The sequence below is a fragment of the Terrapene carolina genome, unplaced genomic scaffold (assembly GCF_002925995.2).
Source record: "Terrapene carolina triunguis isolate 2854851 unplaced genomic scaffold, T_m_triunguis-2.0 Scaffold113, whole genome shotgun sequence".
Taxonomy (NCBI): domain Eukaryota; kingdom Metazoa; phylum Chordata; order Testudines; family Emydidae; genus Terrapene; species Terrapene triunguis.
In genome coordinates, this window is record NW_020664464.1 from 29,328,676 (window position 1) to 29,355,773 (window position 27,098).

The window sequence follows — 27,098 nt, forward strand, 5'->3', positions numbered from 1 at the left end:
GACGAGAGGAGTACCGCGGAGTCGACGGGGGAGCCTGCCTGCCGCGTGTGGACCGAGGTAAGTTCGAACTAAGGTACTTCGAACTTCAGCTACGTTATTCACGTAGCTGAAGTTGCGTACCTTAGTTCGATTTGGGGGTTTAGTGTAGACCAAACCTTAGACAGGCAGCTTTGCAGTTGTGTGCGTTGACAGTATACATGACCTGCAGGGCAACCAGGGTAATTTTACATGGCCTAATTTTCAGGAGTACTGAAGAGCCACAACTGCAAATGAAGTCAGACAAGTGCAGGTGCTCAGCACTTCTGAAAATCAGGTCCAGAGCATGCATTATAGGCAAGGCTGGGAGCAGCACCTACTAGTAAGGTTGCCCACCTATCAGGAAACCCAGTTTCTCTTAAAATTGAAGCTTTGCCAGAAAAGCTTATGGGAGTAGGTGTGGTGGGTAAGTGTAAGAAAACAGGTCTGATAGTGTTTTAAACGCATGATCTAATGTCATAAGGATTGCATTACTTGTTTCTACAAAAACACAACATTACAAAGTTTCAAGTGACATGAAACCCTTTGATGGCAGAGTTTGTTTACATCCTTTGCACTCACAAAGTCACATACTTCCACAATTAATGCAACACTGATTTTTTTTTTTTTTAATATGTTGTCTAGTGCTCTGAGAGTTTTCAGAAATCAGATAAGCAATGCACCCAACTTCTGCTTTAAACAATAAAAAGATTGCTGTAGTAAAAATCAAACAAGACACCCTTAAAAGGAGTGTCATTTAAACTACACGTGCACTTGATTTTATGTGCTACTGTAACTAGAAGAGGATCTCATAAGTATCTTCTATTTAGACTCACACAGCCTATGGTAGTATTATGCAGTCCAAGTGTATATATTTAGTCTAAAATTCACATATTATTCTATGCAAAAAAATATAACTATATGATTAACAAACATAGGTCCCACAACCAGATCCACATGACCAGACCTTTGCACCATAAAAAGCACCATTGAAATTAGTAGGACTCCACCAAAATGGATCTGTATGCAGGGTCAGGGCCATCAATTGTAGGAAGTCTATGAGCTCAAGAGTGATTCAGGGAACTGCCTCTTCATTTGTATGGGACATAGTTGCTCCCTTCCCCACATGGGAAGGGGGAAAAATGCAGAACATGCCTCTTTCATTCCTGAGGCAATGCTTCAGGAACAAGTTATTTCTGCCAATGCATTTCACTGTGGTGGGTATTTTGGGAGCGCACCTGTTTGGACCAGAGATACAAGTGTTGGAAGTGTATACACCTTTCCAGAAAATGAGATCGCTGCCTTTTATGTTCTCCATCCTCTTCAATGTGTTTACAGGACTGAGATTCGAGTTGGATGTAAAATGGAATGATCCTCCTGTGAGAAATTTCAGTGGGTTGGACAAAATTTAGTCCCAACTCCAGATGAAAAGTCAAAGATTTAAAATTTTTCACAGGTGGGCACATTCTGAAAAATTCCATTTTAGGAGAACTGAATTTTTCAGCTTTCTCCTAGCTCCATGGACAGCTGCCTTTCCATGGTGCCCAACTCTCCAGGAAGTTGGAGTCATGGGGTGTCAAGCAGGCCTGGGAGGCACTTCCTAGGGAGTAGAGGCAGCCCAGGCAGGATGACCTGCTTTCTTGCTTACATGGTTTCCATCAAAAAAGTGTCATCACACTGTTCAGATTCCATCAAAAACAGCATTTTCTGACAGGTAAGGGTTGTGTTGGAAAATTTTTGACCAGTTCTAATGATCTGTGATGCGTAACTGGGAACTGTAATTTCCAACAAGGATGAGGCCTTAAGGTGCAAAATTCAAACTCTCCCAAATTCAGGTTTCTTTGGAGCTGGATATTTGGTTTGGGTAGAACTCTAATCTCTGGGTGGTGTGTGAGTAACACTGGTCATATCTTTCTTCAATATTTTATTGCAAAATTGTGCATCAAGTATTTTCAACTTCCCAAGAGTATTTTACATTTGAAGGATTGTTTGTACGGTCACAAGCTACATACATACAGCACACAGGAAATGCAGCCATCTGTCAGGCAGTAAGCAGAAGCTAAACAGTATACAGCACACTGCACAACTTTTTAGTAGGGAACAACAACAGGGGAAATTTTGACCAAGAAAACCAGAACAAACCACTCCCTCTATTAGAACTATCATGCGGTCTATCATATTCAGGCAAAACAGACAGGAGTTCAGTTTTAACTGACAGTGCTCCATGTGGTTTGCATCATCAGTTATACATGGATGTATGTATGTCATAAATTACTTATCTATTAAAAGCCATACAAGGATCTTATCTTGAACTAAACAGAGTGGGGATAAGACGAAATAGGGAGGGGATAAAGAGCATACGGTATGTTGAAATAGTGAAAGATCAGCGTGTTGTGTATATATTATTAGTTCTTTGGATTTAAAAAGATGCAATTACATAAACATGTTGAGGAGGTAGTGGGATGTTCAAATAGTACCCAAAATGATGGTTGAGGTGGGTTCTTCTTCTTCATGAAGGAATGCTGTTGTAAGTGTTAAGGAAAAATTTTAAGGAGGAAATCTCTAATGCAAAGTTAATAAAAAATTGAACTTGTACATGAACTCAAGTTCTAGTCCTTCTGGCAGTCACTGAGTGTATGTATACACACACACACACACACACACACACAGAGACACAAACACACACTCTCTCATTCTGTCTTCCTTTGTTGTTGTTGTTTTTTTTTTTTAAAAGCTTTCAGATAACATTTTCAAAAGTGCTCAAGGAATTTAGGAATCTAAGTAACTTTGGATTCTAGTGCCACTGACTTTCAATGAGACTGAAGAATCTAAGTTACTTTTGAAAATGAGACTTAGCTTCCTATGTTACTTAAGCACTTTTGAAAATTTTACCAACATCTTTCTCCGCCTTCTGTTCCCACCTGTATCATGGATATTTTAACACAAGCATTTTTTTCCATAGTGAAGAAATAACTATGTAAAGAAGCATCATGAAGGCATGATTTAAAAGAAACACCAGCCCTTTCAGGAGGGACACATTTCTAGTCAATCTCACATATTAATGTTGTATTTGGAATGGCCATTTTATCTTTAAAGCTTTTCCCCCTTTCTAAAGTAAGCTCAGTATAAAAAGGTCACTCACCATACAGAGTGCAAGAACCTTCAAAGATTAAAAAGGGAAAGAAATTTAAGTTTGAATGAGTTCCTGGGTATCACGGCCACTAAAGTATAGAGTGAACACTGATCACAGAGCTGGAGATACTGATCTTTAGAGCCCTGCGCGGTTTGTATCTGCATCCGATCTGCAAACATGGTCCGCGGATATCCACATCCGTGGATACAACGCAGATTTGCAGGGCTCTACTGATCTTTACACAATACGATTTTCCTGTCAGTTTTCCATTAGTCAATAGTTATTACTTCCCCCACCCCCGACTTTGGAATCAAAAACTCCTTCCCTCCCCTTAAATACAGAGTACCACTAAATTAGGGGAACCAGGGAAAAGGGAAGCAGCATTTTGGTTATACCAAATGAAACTCTGACCTTTCACTTCAGCTCCACTTAGAGATGAGGAGAATGATTCTAGTATAATTTACACCCGTGTCGAAAGTCAATGGAATTATACCAGAATAAAACTGTTCTCGGGGGAATCAGAATCAGAACTATGGTATGCTGCCTGCAAACCAGCATTACACCCCATAAAGTGTCCTGTGCTTTCAAGGAAACTCACAACGAGATGTTTAGAGGGTTTTTTAGGCTGGATCTAATTATAGTTCCATTACTCTGAATGAAGGTGAACTTAACCCTCCCAATTTCTTGTTCTGAAGCTGGGGGGAGGAGGGATTCAAACCACTTTTAGAAAACAAACTAAAATCATCTGAGATAGTACATCATTGTTACTTTAATGACTAGACTTTGTACAATACAATCTTTGTTAAAGCACTGGATACAAACGTGAAGATAAATTCTGGCAGACAGAACTCCGAGGACAAGATATTTACATGTTCCTCAGATAGCATTCTAGTCTCCCAGCTTTAAAGAAAGCCAGACTCAAGTTCTGCTCAGCCCTATTCGTGGTCTTTGAGTTACAAAACTAGTCACGTGTAGTTGTACTATAAACAGTTCGCAATTGGCGTTCAAATATTTTCTTAATTTCACATGATCATATCGAGCCTGCATTCCTGAAACTTTGTAGTCTCTCTACTAAGTTCCAGCGTTAACAGCTGTAAAAGAAAATAGCAGAATCATAAGGCAGCCAGTATCAAAAGTTAAGAAACAACATAAAACGTACACAGGATTTTTTCCTTTTGATACTGTATAGATAGTTCAGCTCAGCCCCACACCACAAGCAACAGGCGCAGAGACTTTCCAGACAATACATCGGATACTTACAGGAGTAGGACACCTTTGTTTTCTCTTTTATTGACAGCCCTTACAGGTTTTAGTTCTTCCACATCAGACTGTTGTTCAGTCATTAGCACCGTCTGCAGAAAGCGCTCTGTGAGTATCCGTGTGTCTCCTCCTCTACCCCTTACTACCAACAATTGAAATAGACTCACTCCAGCTTTTCCCTCCCTTCCTGTCACACAACTCTTTCTTGAAACTCCAGAGAGCAAATTAAGCCCAGCTCTTTATCTCTGGCTAACCTGAGCAAGTTTAAACTGGCCCTATCTGCGGGACCTAATGGTAAAGGGAAGGCAGAAGAGAGAAAGGAAGGAGGAGGAAAAAAGAAAAAAAGAAAAGAGACATCCTTTTCTCCACCCCACCAGTAGTTGGGGGTGGGGGTAGGCGGAAGGAAGGCGGGGAGAAAGCCTGTTCAACAAGTCTTTCTGGGAGAGGAAACTAATGAGCCAAGCAGGTGGAAACACGGTGATAACAATTCACAGCTGCTTTACTTTTTAAACCATAAATTTATCGGAATGAAGCTATAAAATAGGATTTAATGATGTTAAACATAATTACAAGCGCTGACTTTATATAACTTAAGATATAATAACAGTGACAAAGAACTGAGGCAACACACCATGATCGCGTCTTTTTAGATTACACCAGGCGGCTGGTCTTTTACACAACTTAAATTATTCAAACAGGATGTTGCCTCATCGGGTACTGCCTCCTGATTACTTAAACAAAAGGTCTATTTAATGTTTTATATGGGAATGACAACGATGACAAGACGCAAGTGGCTGTGCCATTAACCCTTTGCTGCCCCAAAGAGCCAATTTTTGTTTATTTTCAGAGCAGACAATAGGCATGGAGTAGTGGTCCCAACCTGGATGACTGACAAGTTGGCCATGATGACAGGTATTTTTATATTTGAGATACCATAGTGATAAGTGTGGTGTAAAAACTTAGGTTGATTTATAACAACAGCAATAACCTACTGCATTTTTATGGTGTTTTTCATCCTGAAGGATCTCAAAGTGCATCACAAAGGACACCACTGATCTTGCAAATTGTTGCATCTGTCTGCATGGAGCCCTTTTGAAATCAATAGTGTTAATTATAGGTACAACAGTCTTCCCATATGCAACAAGTTGCAGAATCAGGCTTATATACTTATGCATCATGGAGGGTGCCAGTCAGCCATTAGGCAGTAAACTACATCATCATAATAATAGGGGGTGGGAGGAAGAGGTAAGGAGTGGGGATACTGTTTGTCCCAGTGTTCTTCAACTTCAATCTACACTTACAAAAAGAGACAGGTTCTTTACAGGTGAAAAAAAAAAAGGCACTTTTTGGTGTCTAAAGAAGGCCTGAGAGGGGATGGGTTTTGTATTTTCCTGCTTGTACATTAGAAACTCAGGTCTCTGTAGACTGAAAGTTTTTATGCTGTCTGGAGAATGAGTGCAATGATGACATCACAAAGGCTAGGGGCTTGATCCTGCTCCCATTAGGTCAATGGCAAATCTTCCATTGATGACAATGGAGGATGATCAAGAGAATAAAAGTTGAGCAAGGGAAAGCAGAATGTTTAAAATTCATTCTTTTGTGTTTTTTTTAAATTTGAACATATTTCACTTCAATGACTAATTCACATTTTGGATAAAGGAAGCCTCTGTTGAAGTCCAACACCTTTGCCCCTTCAATTAGCATCTTAGATCTCACAGTAAACATATCTGAGACCTCCTAAGGTCCTCCTGCAAACCCAAGAAAGATCAAACTCTACATTCCTGATATTTCTAACATAAGCAAACATGGAAATTTTGGGCACTTCTCATGAGACACTCAGCACCTTCTAGGTTTATGTCCCAAGATTTACCTGTGACTGTTAATATAGGCATTACCCTGAAGAAGTCTACCTAGGTGCCAGCAGTGTGAACCCTCTATATTAGGATAACTCACTAATCACTAGAATAATTCACTAGAACTGATGTTTTCACCTATGCTGGCTCAGATAAATCTTTTTCTGCCTCTGTCTAGCAACACCCTAGGTTGGCATGGCAGCCCCAAGAAACCATCTAACATCATGCAACAAATATACAGTAGGATCTAATGTCAGACCCCCCACTTGTACTCAGCAGGATGCTGCTGAATTTGCAAGCAGAGAGAAATATTAAATGGCAGCATCTCACACAGGGGCCTCTGCATGCTACCAATGAAATATAAATGAGAGTATCAAAAACATTCCAGATTTCTGATTGTATTTCATAATGGGTAACAGGTCCAGGTAGAAAATATATATAGTTTCTTTACATAAAATACCATAAGTTTAAAGGTGTGGATTGTATATCTATTTACATGAATATGATAAGGACTAAAATAAAATAAAAAAATCCCCTACAAAACTGGCCCATTTTCAAGACATTTAAAATGTATGGTATAAATACATGTTTAAGTCTGTATCAAAATCACCACCCCCAATCCAGTAGAGTCATCGAGACTCCACACAGAAAAAGAGGTCTTTGCTAGTAGATCCCAAAGTAGGATCTGGACATTTGTATGTATTTCAGATTTTCTTCTTTATGTAGTACCAATAGAATTCTCAGCTGAATTTTGTCTGATGATGGGTGAAGCCTACTGCAGGGTTTCTTATAGCTTCCTCTGAAGCATCTGGTACTGTCTACTCTTGGAGAAAAGATACTGGATTAGATGGACCACAGGTCTGATCCAATATAACAATTCCCAAGTGCCTATATAAAACCCTGGTCCTGCAAATACTTAAAATTAAATATGTCTATGTGTTAAGGACTGGGACCTAAATTTCTAGCCATTGCATATAGCTATTATTGATTTTGCCCCATATCTCCAGGAGTAACAGAGAGTGTAAAGAAATATGTATATTCTGCTGTGACTTGGTACCCTTTCCTGAAGCTCATCCTCACCTGAGTATTCTTACCGATTTCAACAATTGTTGTATGCAGTGTAGTTGTAGCTATGTCGGTCCCAGGATATTAGAGACACAAGGTGGGTGAGGTGATATCTTTTACTGGACAGAAGTTGGTCCAGTAAAAGATATTACCTCATCCACCTTCTCTCTCTGTTTTCAACAAGACAGCTCAAGTGAGCTGCAAGATCAGACCCCTTGCTGACTGGCCTTGAAAAAAAGTCACTTAACCTCAGTTAGTGCCTTATTTTTCTTGTCTTTAAAATGTGGATAATAATGCTAACCAATCACCAGAGTTGTTGTGAAGATTCATTCATTAGTTAGTATTTATACAACAGTTGGAAATGTAAAGTACTATGAAAGTACTGAGTATTGTTATTATTGAATATTTATTAATCTAGTAAAATAAAATAGTTTCTGTAATAGAATTGTAGGACTGGAAGAGGCCTTGAGAGGTTATCTAGTCCAGTCCCCTGCACTCATGGCAGTACTAAGTATTAGTCTATGAAATATACTATGTATAAGTATAACTATGTATACTATGAAGCTGTTACAGAGTTCACACTTGCTGGGACAGAATGAGCTCTAGGATTCTGCAGGGAGATGCAAGGCTTCTGTTGCAATCTCATGTTGCTAGCCAGACCAGGTGAGGCTCATTAACTCTAATCCAGGAGAATTAAAAGGGCAGGTGCCTCTCTGAGCAGAGAGGAAACAGAGAAGCTTGGGGGAGGAAAATCAATTTATGAGTAGCTATACTTGTGGAGAAAGAATAGGATGAAGTTTAGGGTAGATTTTGTAGCTGATTTGTTGTTTAATTTAATTTAAAAATAAAGACAAATATGTGAAGGGGTAACCTTTAGCCTATAGCCAGTGTGTTTAGATTGTTCAGAGTAAGGTGGGAATTTTACCTGCTTATATGTGGTAATTGGAGTGGGATTATGGGCACACCCTACATTAGAGATAAAATGAAACATGTCGTACAGTGGCAAGAGGAACTCAGCAGTGGTATGTCCAAGTCTGCTGCCACCCTACAGCAATGGCTACAAGTCCAGGCTGCAGCCCAACAGGCTTTGTGCGTGTGTGTAGTTTAGGTTGTTATGTTCATGGCATACACAAAGAGAAGTTACATAAAATACTCTTTCTGGAAGGTTGCAACATAACATTACTTTATTTTAGGCACCCAAGTCTGAAAATTGGTGGCCCTGGTTAATACCCTGCCTCTGGAATTATTTTAAATGTCTGTATGGATCAGCACATCTGGAATCAGAAGTGAAAGTGCCAACATAGCTAGAGAGATACTATTCTTAGAGTACTGTGAGGCCAAATGGAAGCAGGAAGTTCCAGAAATCTAGTGAGAGAACCTGCTGTTTTGTTGAAATGTCAAAGCTAATTCTGGAGACTCTAAAGACCAGATTAAAAATCCATGGCAAGATTCCTGATTTGTATACATTGGTGTATCTTCACTGATGTCAATGGAGCTATGCTGACTTACATCAGCTGCGAACTTGGCCCCTGACCTTCCAATACTTAGACAACTGTAACCTTCATTCTTCTGAAGGTCTGTTTACATGTTGAGCTGGGGGTGTGGTTCTCTGCTCAAGATGACCTACCCGCACTAGTTCTGGTCACCCTAGCGTGCTAATAATAGGGTATAGCCACAGAAGTGAGCAGCTACTTGCCCTGACTATGTGCCATTGGTCTCAGATGGATACTACTCAGGGCAGCTTGCCACTCCTGTTACTTGTGCTGCCACAGCTACACTATGTTTAGCACACTAGCTCAATCAGAGCTACGGTGGGTATGTAGTGTAGATGTACCCTAAGAGTTGTCCATGTTGTATGTAGCTACGTAGCTTTCTATGTACAGAATCTTTAAATGTGAGAGGTTTGTCAACCAGGACTGTGAAACAGTTTAAGATTTAAGGAGCGGGGACTTAGAATGAGGGACGTACTCTGCTTTCTCTCTGGTGGAAAACTTACACTTATTTTCTAGAAAGGATGGTCCAGTGGTTAGGGCATTCATTTTTAATTGAGGAAACCTAGACCCTGCTCTGCCACAGATTTGGGCAAGTCGCTTTTAAAAATCTGCCCCTTAGTCTCTGTGCTTCAAATCCCCATCTCTAAAATGGGGATAACAATACTTCCCTAACTCACAGGGGCATGTGAGTATAGATAAGTTGAAGATTGAAGTGCTCAAATATCATAGTCATAGGTGCCAATATACGTACATTAGATTTTTCTTAGCCTAAAATAAGCCATCTAACCTGAATGTATATGAGGTGCTCTTTGCATAATGCCTATCTGTTGTGATTTTGTATGTGTGGTGGGGGAAAGGGAATAGCTTGGAAATGATTTAGTGGAGAGGATACTAATTACAATGCTTGCATATTTTAAAAATCTGTTTACGTTTCCTTAGAGGTTAGTTTGTAGCTGCTTGAAACTAACTTAGTTCTCATGTCTAAATTAATTAAAAGTGACTCTCTAGCAAATCATAATTTTTCAAGAAACCCAAGCCTCTGTGGGCTACAGCTTCAAAATTAGGCACAAGCTGAACAAGATGCTTGTGCTCAGATAAACTACTATCTGCAAACTAGAGATTGGAAAATGTATCCCCAATCTCTGCTCACAAATAGGTGGTAGCACTTTGTTCCATGGCACATCATCTTACTCAGTAAACGGGTCTTGGCAAATTCTCAATGCACGACATTTCATTGACAAAATGCTGTGTGACACAGCCTTCACACAATGCCTTTTCATTACAAAGAAAATGTAAAATCTAGAATTGAAAATAATAAATTCAGGCACCAGACTATTTATATACATATTTTCGATTCGGAATAGAAAATCTGTGACCAGGTCTTGTCAGGAAATGGTTGGTGCAACAAATACATTCTATAGTAAGGTATGTAGTATGGTCTTTGATCACAATGACACAGTTATATAAGAACGAGTTCCCTTTATATGTTAAGCTATTGGATGTGCAGGTGCTAATGTGGCTTTTATTTTGAGATTGTGGCAAATCTTCTGACATAAAGGAGAAGGCACAGTGGAGCTTGTGTTGTTATGCAGTTGTAATTGCCCCTGTATAATAGGTGCAGCAAGGAAACTATGTGAAGATCAACTGCTGTCAGCAACAGAGACCTGCTGTTATTATGTAAAAGTCCATATCCTAGTGTGTCTAATTGTAATTCCATAGCTTTTAAAAAGTACTCTTGGAAAACATAGATATCATTGTATTATAAAGCATAGCTCATGGCTATTTCACGTCTACTGTGCCAAGATGCCTTACAAACAAATAACAAAGATGTGTACCTGCTCCAAGGAGTCTACAGTCTAAGGTCTTGATCCTGAAACTGGATCTACTAGACCAACTTACATGATCAGGGCCTAATCTGGATACAACACAGCAAAGGATGGCAAACTAGATTGGGATATAGGAAGGATGTGAGATGTATGAATAAAAGATAATGAGAGGTGTAAGGTCCCTTGCCTGACACCCCTACTACCCTTGGTTTTTCCCCTCCTTTCTTCCCAGAGTGTTGGTGTAGGGCTGCTGGATCAGTGTGCTCTCAACCTTTCCAGACTACTGTATCCCTTTCAGGAGTCTGCTTTGTCTTGCGTTATCCCCAAGTTTCACCTCACTTAAAAACTACTTGCTTACAAAATCAGACATAAAAATATAAAAGTGTCACAGCACATTATTACTGAAAAATTGCTTACTTTCACATTTTTACCATATAATTATAAAATAAATCAATTGGAATATAAATATTGTACTTCCATTTCACTGTATAGTATATATAGCAGTGTAAACAAGTCATGATATGAAATTTTAATTTGCACAGACTTCACTAGTGCTTTTTATGTAGACCGTTGTAAAACTAGGCAAATATCTAGAGTAGTTGATGTACTCCCTGGAAGACCTCTGTGTACCCCCTGGTTGAGAACCACTGTGCTAGATGAAAGCCACACTGAACAGCTCCCTCTAATGGTCCAATTTGTTTCCATTTAAACAAAATTGAATTAATATTGCTTTAAGCATATGATATAAATATTAATAATACTATAAATAAGCACCTATACCCAAAATTTGGCCTCATATTTCCTCAGCCCTACATGGACTTAAAAGAAGGTGAGCTATAAGATATTCTGAATGCTTCAGATAGATTTGCTATGTATAGTTCTGCAAAGACTAATCTGTATTTATTATACTTTAATTTTGTATCTGAAATATTAGATCCACACTGGTCTTTTTTTTTTCTTTACACTGAAAAAATTCTGATTTCTGAAAGAGAACCTACCATGATAGGTGGTGACTAGAATAATGTTATTGACCATCCCAGCACAGGTCATCTTCTTTCTAGTATCATTCAGATACCACGGTCACTATTACAAAATCTAGATTGTAAAAACTGGAGAATTCATAAGTAGAGTTGGTCAAAACACTTTCAAAGGAACAGTTTTCTGCTGGAAAATTCAGTTTTGTCAAAATCAAACATGTTACATCAGGGTGGGCAAACTTTTTGGCCTGAGGGCCACATTGGGGTTTCAAAACTGTATGGAGGACTGGGTAGGGAAGGCTGTCCCTCCCCAAACAGCCTAGCCCCCACCCCCTATCTGCCCGCTCCCACTTCCCACCCCCTGACTGCCCCCCTCAGAAGCTCCCACCCATCCAATCCCCCCTGCTCCTTGTCCCCTGACCCCCCCCTTCTGGGACCCTCTGCCCCTAACCGCCCCCCCTGGGGCCCCACCCCCATCCAACCCCCCTGCTCCCTGTCCCCTGACTGTCCTGACCCCTATCCACACCCCCGCTCCCTGACAGGTCCCCCGGGACTCCCACGCCTGTCCAACTATCCCCTACTCCCTGTCCCTTGACTGCCCCCCGGGACCCCGTGCCCCTTATCCAACTTTTGTTCTGAAGAAACATAAAAAATTCTGCTTTTTTGTTTCAAATTTGAACCATTTTTTTGGTTGAACAAAAACCAGCTGTAGTCAGAACCCTGCTCACCAACGCTACCATTACTGCTCAACAGTACATCAGGTATATATGAGAACTGAATATGTTCTGTTTCCCTTTGAGTCCTGCTTGTCAGTCTTCAGCCATTCATATAGTTACTACCTGAAATGCTGCTCCTGTCACAGCTGACACGGTTTTTGCCCATCCTATCATTAGAAACTCGGTTACTACTTCTCTGGTACCTTTTAGAGTGCACCAGCAGGACCTACCCAATTAGAGTGTTCTACATAGCAGGCCCTGGAGAGCTCTTTGCTGTGCTGGGTAGACAAGCCCTAAGCTTTAACCTCAAGTTAGTTACGAATATCTTTTGTGTGTGTGTGCGCGCGCGTGTGTGTACACGTGCATTTTTTTGTAGTGAAGATAAGGCCTGAATTTCAAAATTTTGGCCACTGTAGCAAGCTAGCCTAGGCTTCCAGAAACTTGAGTTCGAGGCCCCGCTCTACAACAAACTTCCTGTCTGACTTTGGGTAAGTCACTTAGGCCTGCAGCCACAAAGGGACTTAGGTGTGCAACACTGAGAGGTGGGAAATCCCTGTTCAAATGCAATCTTTTGATCAGGCAAAGGGGGGAATTGAACTAGGGTCTGTCACAGCATGGATGAGTTCCCAAACTGCTGGCCTAAAGTTTATAAGGAAGGCCTCCTCAGAGCACCCCTAATGGACTGCAGGTGAGATAGGCAGGGCAATCAATGCCTATCTTCATCTGGTTTGAGGATTGCACTGGGGCTTAGGTGTGAGATTGGACTTGGGCATCACTGCCTCAGGCAGGTGTCTGATGCCTGAGGCAGAAATTAGGCACCTTTAGAAGACTTTTACAGCAAAAATTTAGGCACTGAGTGAGTCTAGGAGGCAGAAGAGTGGGGTTTTTGTGGATCTCAATGGCACCTAAATCTCTTTGTGGATCTGGGCCTCAGATCCTCACCTGTAAAATGGGCACGTCTCTACCTCTCAGGAGTGATGTGAGTCTTCCATAAATTTATTCTGTGAGGCATTCGGATACTACGGTATTGGGGACCATGTGAGTAGCTGATGTATTTTCTTTTCCTCTTTTAAAAGAAGGTTGATGTTTGAGTGGGAAATACACTTTATCATTGTGCACCTTCATATATAGACTTGAATTACAGTAGTTACATCAGTCTCAGAAAATAGAAAGATGCAACATTATAGTCAATAGTGTAGCAGCTTTTGGAGCTCCCTCCGCACCGAAGACAATTTAAACCAGGATTTCTTTTCTACACTGGCAGCTACTAATGAAGGGTGAATGGGGCTTGAAGGAGGGGATTTAACAGATGGGGTTATTTCTTTAAAGAAATAAAAAGCCTCCATAGAAGTGGCCTCTTTTACCTCCCCCAGCCTCTCTGTCTGTTGTGGTAGTGGAGAGAAGAGAAAAAGTAAAACTTCAGGGCAGCACTATATAGCACAGTCAGGCGAGGGAAGGGCTGGCAGCATCTTCAGCACAGCAGCACCAGATAATGCAGTCCAGGGAAGAAGAAGCCTCCAGTTCTTAATACTCCTTATCCTGAAGTACACAGTAGTGCAGAGAGCCGCACATGCTCACAGGATGCCTTTTCAGTCCTCTCTGGGGGCTAGGAACTCTAGTCCCAAAGAATCATGAGTTGCTGACATGCATCCACCTCAGCAGGGGTCTCCATCACAATGATGGATAAAGTAATCTCCGTGAATTGGCCCGAAAGCACATAGGTAGTTCGGACCCAGGTTCCATTTTTCCCAAACTCCTGGCAGGTAGATTATTGCAATAAGGATGGTGCTATTTTAAATGCTCATATTTTTGCAGCTATGAGGGTTCACTGCATGCTTTCATATGTGTTTTTTATATATCACTGACTATTAGTTTTGAGAAACCAAAACCAGGCTGATGATGTTTTGCAAAACCAAAACACAGACCAATCATTAAGAACAGAGCCATATTTTTTTGGTTGTATAGCACACACCAACATCCACTTAGAAAAGGCCATGGATAAACAAGCAGTGACCTGTAAGCAACCTCAAAGTAAGATGCTTAAAGCCAGACAGAGAAGCAATATGATCACCAAATTATGCTTGGGGCAGGACCTGAACCCAGGAACTCCTGGGTCATAAGGCCACATATATATAGTCATATGCTGTGCCCTCTTCCATGTATGGATTCTCTGTAACTTGAAGTCTTTAAATCATGTTTTGAGGACTTCAGTAACTCAGCCAGAGTTTATGGGTCTATTACAGGAGGCGGGGTCGAGGGTGGGGGATGAGTTCTATGGCCTGCAATGTGCAAGAGGTCAGACCAGATGATCATGATGGTCCCTTCTGACCTTTGAATCTATGAATCTATAGTAGAATTCTGTGAAGTATCCTATCAGGGTCATTTCAATGACAAAGATAAGATTAGATAAAGACTTTTCACTAAGCTTTACACATGTGAGACATGGGCAGGCTCTAACCACAACCACACAGATACAAAAATTGTGCTGGCAAGAGACCCGTAATGCAGACATGTGGAAAGATGTTGAAACAGCAGCACAACTTCTAATTCTATCAAACATGCTAAAGAGCCACTCCTATTTGGCATACAAGCAAGTCAGTGAAGGGTTGTGAAATATCTGCAAGTCATTTAGCATACAAAATATGTACAAAGGGCACAAAGTAAATCAACTATGCACACACTCATAGTCAGTATACGTGACCTGAGCTGTTTCCTGTAGATTGCTATAAGAAGTCAGCAGGTAGGACTATGAGACATAAACACTATTATCCACAAGTGGAAATGTGCATACAATTAATCCCACAGGCCATACCATCAGGCAAGTGCCTTCTCACAGTGATAACACACAATCAAAACCTCACACCCATATCATCAGCACTTCCTCTCCAAGGACCCACAGGCATATCATATGCCACATCCATCCTCTGGTAAGGATCAGTACAGCATTGTTATCCATTATATAAACACTCAGACTACTTGTATAGTATGCCTTGCCCATTAAATGTCATCAACACTACAACAGGTTAGTTGGATTCTTCTTTTGACCCACCTTATTACCTACCAGACAGGGGAACCCTGCAGAGAGATGCTAATTGATTCCCTATTGATTTACTGTAGCAAGTGCAGCACGTTAATACCCTGGACATAATAGAGGTGTGAGTGGCCTCTGAATAATCCTAAGGGAGGAACAACTGAGTTTAGTAGGAAGGATTGGACTGATGTTCATATTATTTATTTGAACCTCCACAGTATGTTGGGACAGCTTTGTGGTAGGATGCTCACAAACTCATCTGACACAAGTGGCTGAATAGCAGTTTAATCACATTCACCCAGTATGGAGTGATAGAGAGACCTTTATCCTGAAAGTGGGGTAAATTGCAGCACAGTTTTTGCTACAGGCTCAGCCAAGTTCACATATCTGGTATAGTTGTATTGAATTCCTTTCTTCACAGTCATGCTTCACAAGCATGAACTGCATGTCCTCTTTTTTTTCCACAGCTCCTCCACTTCAGCTTATTAAAAAATATTGCTCTAGTTCCTGTGATGATCCCACACTACAAAAATATTAATTCCCTCCATCTCTCTGATGTCCTCCTGGATGTTATGACTCCTATCATCATCATTACCTATGGGCTGGTCCTTCCTTCTTTTATGAGGCATGTCAGAAGAGGTGCTCTCCTCAAACTGTCTGCTGTTTCTCTTGGTGGATACAAACATCAGTGCAGTATCCACTCTTCCTTCTGGTAAAGTTCCTTCTTGTGAATAAAACTCAGCAGTGTCTGGATTTCAGGCCCAAATACAGTATGATCCCTGAGGGCTTCTTGGAGATAATTACCAAAATGACAGGGTGGGGACAGCTTTATTATAATAATAATAATATAATAGCCAACTCTTACAGAACAGTGAAACTTCTGCTAGTAAGTTTTTGTACCAGGTGAAATCATGGCCCCATTGAAATCAATAGCAAAGCTCTCATTGACTTCAGTAGGGCCAGGATTTCTCCCATAGTGCCTTCTAATCACGTCAGTTAAGTCCTTGCAGATCATGTCATCCAGTGCTTGAGGGAAATTTAGTCTGTGTGGACTACAAATATCAAATCAAGAATTAGGAAAGTAGATTATGAAAAAAATATGTCTTCAGTGTATATTGTTGTAGCCTTTATACCTAAAGTTCAAAAAACTCACCTTTTAATCACAGTGTAACCCAGCCATTTTTACCTGTCTTTCATTTATCCAAAGACCTTTTCCTTTCTGCTATTACTACTACTACTAATACTTATTTTTTTGTATTAGAGTAGTGCCTAGAGGTTCCAATCCAGGTCAGAGCCTCACTGAGCTAGGCTGTGTATGTATTTATAGTTAGAGACAGTCCCTGACCCAAGGAGCTTAGAATTTCTAAATAAAAAAGGCATACAAAGGATGGGAGAGGAAACAGAAACTGAAAGGTAAGGTGACCTATCCAAGTTCAAACAGCAGATCAGTGGCAGAAGCAGGAGTAGAACCTAGGACCATGTTGCCTCTCTGTTGCTGTTGTAGTGATCATGCTGCTGTTATAAAAGAGATCCTATCCTCATCACAAGTTATTTTCTTATGTCTCCTCATCCAACCAAGCCAGTCATGCCTGTTTAATTCCCTACAATGACTTTAATTGGATGAGGCTAATATTATTCATTAATTTGTTTTTGGCAACCCCCAGATTTTTCTACTGAACTATTTATTTCATATGAGGCAGTTTTTTTGTTGTTGTTGTTGCTTTTGGAACCTGTAAGAAATGTGTCCCGGATATAACAGGCCACATCAGACAAATGCTTCTCCTGGAGAAGTTTGGTGTGTTATTGAGCAGTGAAACAGTTCACAATGTTTTAAGTGGTCATAACTGGGCTGCAAAGATAGCACATGTTTAAGATGAAAAGTTACGCCTCTCTTTACTGCTTCAGTTTATCTGAATGAAGCCTTGGCAACACAGCGGAGTGGGTTGGGCTGGTCTCTGACGGATAGTGTTGTCACCACCAGAACTTCATTTGTGTTTAACGAGAGTTCACATTTTGAACAAATATAGAAAATTCAGCAACAAGAACCTAAATCTATGGATCCCTAATAAAGATGCTTAACATCTACATAGTAGTTTTCATATTCAAACTGCTTTATGGCCATTAAGTAACTAAACCTCACTTAGACCCCTGTGCAATAGATAAGTAAATATTCTTAATGCCACTTCACAGATGAGGAATCCCAAGTGAAGAAATGAAGTGATTTACCCAAAGCCATACAGCAAATCACGGGGCAGCACCAGGAATACAGCCAAGATTACAGCCACAGATCTTTTCCGTGATACACTGCTTCCCACACTCGAGTCCTCTTTAGATTTTCTGTCAGTTAGCTTCAGTCATTACTGGCCAATGCTAACCCTCCATTTCTCTTTACAAACACCTGATGTACTGAAAGCATCTGCTATACACAGGTCTTTTACTCCTGCTTTATCATTTTATTATTGTTAAGGATGACCATACATACAGAACTCAGTAGGTATACATGGAGCTTTGCAGACACCAGAGAAGATAAGGACCCTGATCTAATGATCTTAAAATTCTCATTTGTACATATTCGATACATTGGATTGGCCTAAACCACAAATCTGAGTCTAGATTGAGACTTTTCTAAAGTTTGGGGGATTTGACTGTAGAGATTTTAGAGATAAAGGTCAGCTGTGAAGTTCAGATCTTCATTGCTGTTGCCAGTTATTCTGGCCTGGAGTGCTGGAAGGTGGTTCTCTGAAGCCAGGACAGCTTCATGAATCCACCCTAACAGTGCTGCAGATGCATTTGGTTAACACTCTTTTTGGATGCAGATCCCAGGCTAAACCTGACCCATAAACAGTGCTGTGCATGCTGTACTACTAAAGGAAGCCTCCGTTATAGCTTCATAGCCTCTGTCTGTTTCTGAAATAAAGTCTTGCTCTTTGTCAGAAGCAACATGCTGCCATGGTGATAAATGATGAGCTCCCCTGTCTGAAATGTTAATAGCCCCCTGGATTCCTGCAAATTTATACTCATCTGCACAGTGCCAATTTCAGCAAGAGAAAAGCAGAGGTATATAAAAGCTTAAATATACAGTCGCTCTTTAGCCTCAAGCATGACTAATTATGATGACTGAGAACAATCATTAATATATTAAATTGTCTGTCTGTATATCTTCACACCTGGATAATGGATAATATTCTATAAATAAACAGGATTGTAATGAAAATATTAATTGGAATAAAAAAGCCTGCATGTCTTTTTAAAAACCTTATTTCATGGAGAGCAGGCTGCTATTAGCAGCACACACCTCCCTTTAGGTGAGTGTGTCATAACTGTGACACACATACCGAAAACAAGTTCATAAGAGCTCACTCCAGCTGCCAGGTCATGCCATGGAATTACACATGCTTCTTGCTAGGTTGTCTGTTTTTTGTAGTTAAATTAGTTTATGTTTTTCTAGCGTTTGCTATTTAGAAAGGAATGTTTTTATTGAAGGCCTTTATGATCACCACCATCCACCTGACTGAGTAGGATTGGACTGAGTTTCCACAGGGTCTGTCCACGCCACTCTTCACTTGGCAGGAGAGGTTGTTTTTGAGTGACATGAGGCACAGGAAACTTTACCCCTCGAAGGGCTGATTACGTTGCTTCCAGAGCATCCGTAGTATCTAGCTGGGTGTACATGTATATGTAGTGAAGTGAGTATAACAAATAAACACTGGATGTTGATCTGAAAATCAGGCCCTAATTGACTTGTTTAAGGAAACAAAAGGAGCCTCTGACACGTTTAATTAGCTCAGGAATTCCTGGCTCCCAATCCTGTGCTCAGGCTGGTAGACAATCTCTCACTCATATTCAAGTTAGATAAAAAAAGCCATTATGGTGATATAAACATTAAAACAAACAACAATAATATTTCACAGGAAGTGAGGTGAGGCCATCAAACTAATTTTCACTTGAACTGTAAACAATATTTTTGATGCCTGCTCTGCAATTATTTTAACATGTTGAGATTTATTCTTGAGTAGCAAAATAACAGTTACATAAGGGAATGGTCAGGGTGCTCCTGATGAGGCACTGTGTGACTGTGTTTATATAACACATCAATTGCCAATTTCTAGTAAAAAAGATTGTGGTGGTTACTAATAGCATTTGGGACACTGGGCAGATACAGGGCCAAACAGTGGTGAAAAATTCTCATCCAAGCTACAGTGGTGGTAGAGCTATTCCAAGAGGCTACTTCAGCCCACAGGCCCTTTCATAGTTCCCATCCCCCACAGACATAGGTGCTGGAACTAGGGGTACTGCCACATCGCCTGGCTTGAAGTGGTTTCCATCATATACAGGCTTTACAGTTTGGTTCAATGGCTCTCAGTGCGCCCACTATACAAATTGTTCTAGCACCTCTGCCCACAGAAGGGGCGGATGAGAGGATCCACATAGCAGTGTACCCTCTGGTCTTCCCCTTTGTGTTTCCTTCACTTGTGTAAGCTCCTCCCACTCCACCCCTGCTCAGAGAAGAGTGCTATGCCATGCAGGAAACTGTACACCCACTGTACAGTCCACCCTGCATGGCCACTGGAACCACACTGATGGTGTGGCGATTGATGGTAGTGCTGCTTGGGAGACCTCTGTGACTGCCGAGGAGGAGCTGGATTTGGCACTTAGAAATATGAGCTTTTCCAATAGAACATTTTACTAGAGAGCCTTTATGAAATCTCACATCACACAAACACTTTTTGCTATTATGGTAGAATCCCTCTTAAAACTCAATTTAACAAGCACTATAAAGTTGCCCACAGGCCATCATGCTTGAGAAAATATTTGACCTACTTCCCTGCTTTAAATCCACTTTGTATTCAAATCCACTTTTACTTTCTAAATAATACTTGCCCCCTCACTGGGCTGGCATAAGACTTAATGACTGCAAAGAGCTTTGAAATCCTCAGATGGACAATGCTATACAAATTCAAAGTCCTACTTATTATTTTTAATTATTCTTATTATTGCTGTACAAAAATAAGGAACTGTAGTCTCATAAATCTTGTACTCCCCCATAAATTCCCCCACATGGCTCCCTTCAGACTAACTCCCGCATACCAAGTGCACCATTAAATTAGGCTTGAATAAAGACTGGGAGTGGATGGGTCATTACACAAAGTAAAAACTATTTCCCCATGCTAATTTTTCCCCTCCTGTTACTCACACCTTCTTGTCAACTGTTTGAAATGGGCCATCCTGATTATCACTACAAAAGTGTTTTTTTCTCCTGCTGATAATAGCCCACCTTAATTGATTAGTCTCATTAGAGTTGGTATGGCAATACCCATTTTTTCATGTTCTCTGTGTATATATATCTTCCGACGATTTTCCTCTGCATGCATCCGATGAAGTGGGTTTTAGTCCACGAAAGCTTATGCCCAAATAAATTTGTTAGTCTCTAAGGTGCCACAAGTACTCCTGTTCTTTATACTAAGTGCAGTCACTAATCCAACTGTAATCATTATCACTGTGTGCATTGCCTTCACAAATTAAACTTCTCTTTAGGGTTTCCAGCAGTGTAGGTGTTCTGGTGCCATCCCACTCTTCTGCTGCTACTCTCGCTCCAGATATAAAATAGGTTCAGAATGCTCAATCAGAGTCTGAACCATACTGAGCTTACCTCATAAACACTGATCCGATGCTATCTGTAAGGCTGAGTGGAGAATCATCACTGGGCTTTCGGAAGCTGTTCTGATTCTCATAATGAAAAACAGTCTCATCCAGGGAAAGCCTTTTTCCCACCATTTTAAGGGAATTAACTGCAGAATTCAACAAATTCAGCACAAATTGCTGATCTCCAAAGTGATCCTTTAAAAGCTCAGCCTTTCACTGCAGTAGGAAGTGCATTCTTCGCGTGAATCCAGCTCAAGCTAGGTTTTTTTTTAAAATCTGTTAATAAGTAACATATTAGCATGACATCACAAGGTGGTTTTCCGTTTGTCCACAATGCTTCATATACTTGTTCCAAACCAGTCATACTGTGTGGTGTGATATGACTTTAGAACTTATTACTGCTAGTCCTATTACCTAGCTTGTATATACTACTTTTCATATGTAGCTCTAATACTAATAGTAATAATTTCTGCCATTTAAATAAAGAAAATGAGGGTATATAAAAGAATTGCACTTTTTCAAATAGTATTTCCTTGACAAAGTTAGCATCAGAAACAAACAGAAATACGCTCTATCATATGGACTATTTTAATGGATTATCAGCCTGACTCTAATTACCCAGAGGGAAAAACAAAGTATACTTTATATACAATATAAGCTACTATATTTAAATCATTTGGCATGTCAAAGCTATTTTATTGCACACCCACATTAACATATGTACATATGTGTGTATAATTATCGATATATGTACATGTTTTAAAGTGAAGACATTGCAGCTCATTTAAATATGGATAAGCCTTTAACATTCAAATCACCAGATAACAATGAAGCATGAGCAGTTTGCCTAACCTTTCTTTCCAGAGGGAGCTGACAACCATTAACTGCAAGCTGCACAGTTTCCTGTTTGCTGAAGATGGTGGTAATGATTGTATATAAGAAAACTATGTACATGGTGGAAAAAGTTTGTTTTAAATATAACTTCTTCAATCATCCTGGACGAAGGCATCAGTCCATTCAGACAGACTCTTATGTCTGTATAGAGTCCCTTTATCTTCAGCCTGGATAGAAGGGTCTAGCCATGAGGATTCCATTGCCTGATGGATTCTAAATCTATGAACCTGATTTCTTATTCTAAAGTTCCATAGACAGATTCTTTAACAATGCAAATGGCAATGAATTTGGACTATTCAATCAAAATAAATGTTTAAATTATGATTTTCTGTACAATTTACTCTTGTTTCTTTGTATAACTAACACCCCCCCAGCCTCTTAGTTTTAGAAAACAAAAATCTCTTTTGTGATCAATGCGAAGCAAACTGTAATTACATCTACTATAAATGACAGAAACAACAGAGGGGAAAACAAGCTATGACAACACCATGATTATCACCACAAGGGAGGAAGTAAAGATCAATACAAAACAGCACATCCCTTTGGAGGTGAAACTCAAAATCAATTAAAAAGTATTAAAGAAAAGATAAGGAAGCTAGGTTTACTGTGATACAAGAACAAAATATGAGAAACAGAAATACATATCAAACACAAAATTGACAGGTAAAAAGATTGTAAAAAGATTGTAGACAGAATTTTATGAAATGAAGTTTTAAAAAATGAGTGAAATCTGTACTTTTGATCTCCTTAAATATTGTCTGTGCAATAACAGACAAATGATCTCCCCCAAAAAAGGAAGTTATTTTAACTTTTCTGCTTCCCTGAGTTAAACTTTCTGGAATTCCAATAAGTTAGTTCTTTCCAGAACTATATTTTACATCTTTGGATTCCAGCCATCCAGATCTTTTAGTTGCCCGGGGTTCTGCTGGATGGAATTAGCTTACAATCACCGGCTGATTAGCCATACAGTATCTCTGCACTTTATTCCTCTTCTTGGAAAACAAACAGATAAAAAGGTACCCTTCAACAAACAGAGCAAAACCATGACAATGCCATTAGTTCCTTAAAAGAGACTAAAGATTTAATTAAAAAAGAGGGTCGAAGTGACCAAAAGAACAAAGCCATGGCCAATTCGCCCCTTGTCATGGTTTAGCCACTTCTGTTTCCCACTACTCCTACCGTAGTTTGTTCAGAGGCTGGGTGCCTGCTGCTGCATCAGTTTGACAACACAAGCACAGATGTCTAGTCTTTCCAAGCCCCAGAATTAAAAAATTGTGCATCAGGCAGGGTAAGCTCCCGACTATTCTTCAGAGCTGGTTTCTTGGCCAACCATCTTATTAGAACTGAGTCTGAGCCAGCTGTCTTTGAGCCAGAGCCCTGCTTCACTCAGACATTTCATGCTTGCTATAGATCCATAGTGTTTGAAACAGTGAAATGAAATCAACTCCAGTGTGGAATGGCAATATCATGTTTTAGGTAACAGAGGTAGGTGTATGGAACTGCATGAAACATGGAACCCTAGTGTTGTACACAAAGCACAATGTCACTGGCAGAGACACGTGAACCAAGCGTAATGCGTGGAATAAACACCATGATGTACTAGATGATGATTTGTACCATGACTGTCAGTAAAACACCAGCCACAACTACATCCAACAACAGTAACAGAAGCAGACCAGCTGCAATATAATTAAGCTTGGAAGGATTAAGTTTTCATCAGTAAATGTTGGTAAATGCTGATTTCACCGTGCACACAAAAACTGATGAAAACATATTTCCACTAATAATAATCAAAATTCACAGATAGGCAAAGTAAGAGTTGGATTTGAGGATATTTACTTCATATATTTTGACATGTGCTGTTGACAATTTGTGTTTCTATGCTTATAAAGCTTTAACTTTTTGAATCACAATGTCGGACCCTCCCACCTAATTTCCTGCAACTGTGAAAATTTAAATAGAAACAAATAGAAAAAATGTTTAAAAATAAAACATATTATTAATCAAAATTATATAAAAAAAATCAAATTCTGCCAACCCTAAATATGACAATACAGCAAAGACCTAGCAAGGAGACCTGAATTTAAGGCTTATTCAAAGCCGGCTGAAGTGAATAGAAAAATTCTCATTAACTTCAATGAGTTTTGATCAGGGCCTTTATCAAAGCAGCACAACCATGACTCAGAAAGTCCTGTGCAGCAACAATGAGCCCAGCCTGTAGAGAAGAAGCACAGGAAAAAAACAATAGAAAAACTGAGGCACCTACACCAATCGATAAACACAGCTGGAACAAATCATGGGTTTGATTGCTTTGATTCTCTCAGGAAGTGGATAGAGGAGCATTTATAGAGACAAAGAAAGAGAAGGAGCTAAGCAGGCCTAGGAAATTTTAGAACGCATAAAACCTTTCCTTTCTTCTCTTTCACAAGAAATATTATTTTTTTTCATTTTTCTTTCTTTGGTGCCTACAAGCCCAGTCAGAATCATAGCCTCATTGTGCTAAGCACTGTATAAACATATTGTACTATATGGTCCTTGGCTAGAAGATTTTATAATCTAATTTTAAAACAAGACATAACTAAGTGAGTTTAACAAACAATAGAAGGGAGGATGGGGAAGATCACCTTGCTACATAATAGCATACCTTGATAAATCAGACTGAATTAAGTGGGTGGGGGATAACTTTATTTTAATAATTATTTTGTTGTTTCCCATTGCTTATCTTTTTTAAATTTCTGTTTTTACTAGAAGAATTCCCTTCCTCCAAATCTCTACTCTTGCCTGTTTCTAATTTTTTTTAACTGTATCTTAAAAATTCCTTCCTCTATTCTATCATTAAGAAAATAAACAAACAATGCAGACAAAATATCACAAGGAGTTCCCCGGCTATCACCTCTTCTTCTTGACCATGGTCCTCTCAAAATGCAGTCACTGCTCTTTCCCCTCAGAAATAGTATCACATATGTCTACATACATGTAGCAGACTTAAATTCAATATACTTGGGTTTCTTCCTGCTTCAGGAAGAAGGAACTTATAAACTCTGTATATTATTGTTTGTTTAGTAGACTGCACCTTCAAATCAATTGTATTTTGATATTTACTGTTTGGAAAGGGTGTGCTTACCTATTTTTTGTCTCCTTTGTTTGATTAATTTCATCACTGCCAGGGCTCTCTCTTGGGGGATACAGGAACTGTTGTATATCCCCCTTCCTACATAGAGCACTAATTGCTATATCTACCAAGTGCATCGATTGAATCCAACTATCTCCCATCTTTCTGTCACTTACCACTTATCACAATTTACCACAGTCTCTTCCACTTTTGTATTTAGTAATTGTGCATAGTGCTTTGCCTTTGATATGAAGGATGAGGTTGCATAGCCTCCTTGCTGGTCTCATTTGATTTAACTGTGTTAGTACCAGACCTCTGGCCAGGGCACTTTTGAAGAACTGTGGCTATATCTACACAGCAAAGAAAAACCTGTAGCTGGCCTGTGCCAGCTGACACAGGCTTGCAGGGTTTGGGTCTGTGGGACTGTTTTGCTGTGTAGACTTCTGGGCTCGGGCTGGAGCCTGGGCTCTAGGACCCTACAGGGTGGGCCAACCGCAGGTTTTTTTTTTTTTTTGCTGTGTAGACATACCTTGTGTGTTCCGTGTCTCATCATTCCCATATACAACATTATTTCTTATACCTACTAAGTACATTTATTGGTCTCTGATTTTCTGTCACCACCTATCACTATTCACAATAGCCATTAGCACATATTTTTATAATAATAATTTTATAATAGTAATTTTATGTGTAAGTTCACTCATAGTCCTAATTGGGAAGGGCATGACAAAGCATAGAAAATCAGGCAATTGCACTTTTCCTTGAGGTCCCTTTGGAGTTGGTTTAGCTATTCAAAGATGAGTCTGAAAAGTGGAAAAACATTTGAGGGAATGAATGGGCTATGGGATTTGTAGAACATTTCATTTCTAGGTCACTGGTTTAATTCTAACCAAGTTATTGGTGACAAGAAGTTGTCTCCGCTTCCTGCTTGTTCGGTGGCCAGTGTGAAATGTGTTAGTGTTCTCAAGCCAGTCATTGTCCACAGATGACAAAACCACCACCCTGATTGTCACTAATTGCCACCTTTGTAAGCATTCCCAGGAAAGAGGCTTAAACAGATTGAATGACATAAAGACTGATTCCCTGTCACCTTTATTAGAACTCCTTCATCCAGAACATGATTGAGGCACATTGGTGAGGCAATGTATGGAAGCATGCACTAGTGCTGATGTGGTTTTTTTTGGGGGGAGGATAAACATGGGACTTTAAACTCCACTCTGTTAATTGGCAACGAATGCTAGTATTAAATTCACTTGAAAGATTGATCCATTGGTTTTCATGCCACTCATCCTCTTCCTTTGCACATTATTATTTATTTATTTGTATTACAGTAGTACAGAGAGGTCCATCAGGGCCACATTCTCCTAGGTACTGCATAGACTTAAGAAAGACAGCTTCTACCTCCACAGAATTTACAGTTTAAGTTTAAAACAAGATGAAGCAAGATGAAATAAATGAGGGACAGGGTGTGGCAAGAGAACATTATTTTTTCATAGACCTGCTATGTGCATGATTTGTAATATAATCAGAAGGATTCTTGAGATATAGGCAGTTTCAATAAAAGCAGATTACTGTACAACGCTTTGTAATTTAAAAGAGAATTGTCACATCTATTGTTGAAATTAGAAACCCATGATACCCAAGTTATAGATAATCACAGAAAAGGCCCCTTTAAGGTAACAATATTTAGCATTTCTGTGGCATTTTTCATCTGAAGAAATCAAAGTACATTACAAAATTAGTTAATGAAGTACATGCCGCCCATGGGAGCTGGGTGAAAAATATGTTGTTTTATCTCCATTTTACAGTTGGGTAGATTGAAGGACAGAGATTTAAGGGTGGATTTTTTCAGAGTGCTCAGCAGAGGTCTAATGACAGTCCATTGACTTCAGTGGGAACAGAGTTCCTGAGTGCTTTTGAAAATCTTACCCTCTACTGACTTGCCCAAAGTCACAAAGCAAAGTCAATGATACAAGTGGGAATAGAACTCAAAATTCCCACTCCTCTGCTCTAACCACAATACAGCACGCCTTCCCTTGAGTGACTACTTTGTGTCATGAATTACTATAAAAAAAGAGCT

The 27,098-nt window shown here is 39.8% G+C and overlaps 1 protein-coding gene across 4 annotated transcripts in view; it reads right to left on the reverse strand.

Moving 5' to 3' along the window:
- Positions 1-21,245, reverse strand: part of GRAMD2B (GRAM domain containing 2B) — a 60,200-nt gene extending 38,955 nt beyond the window's left edge. For 3 of the 4 annotated variants that reach the window (XM_026652416.2, XM_026652417.2, XM_026652418.2), the window contains exon 1: positions 4,409-4,689. In XM_026652416.2, the coding sequence (XP_026508201.1) occupies positions 4,409-4,491 (83 nt within the window). In that variant the 5' untranslated portion in view covers positions 4,492-4,689. Of the gene's footprint in view, positions 1-4,408; positions 4,690-21,019 lie in introns of those variants that run through there. The other variant, XM_026652420.2, reaches the window with a different exon arrangement.
- Positions 21,246-27,098: the final 5,853 nt, after the last annotated feature.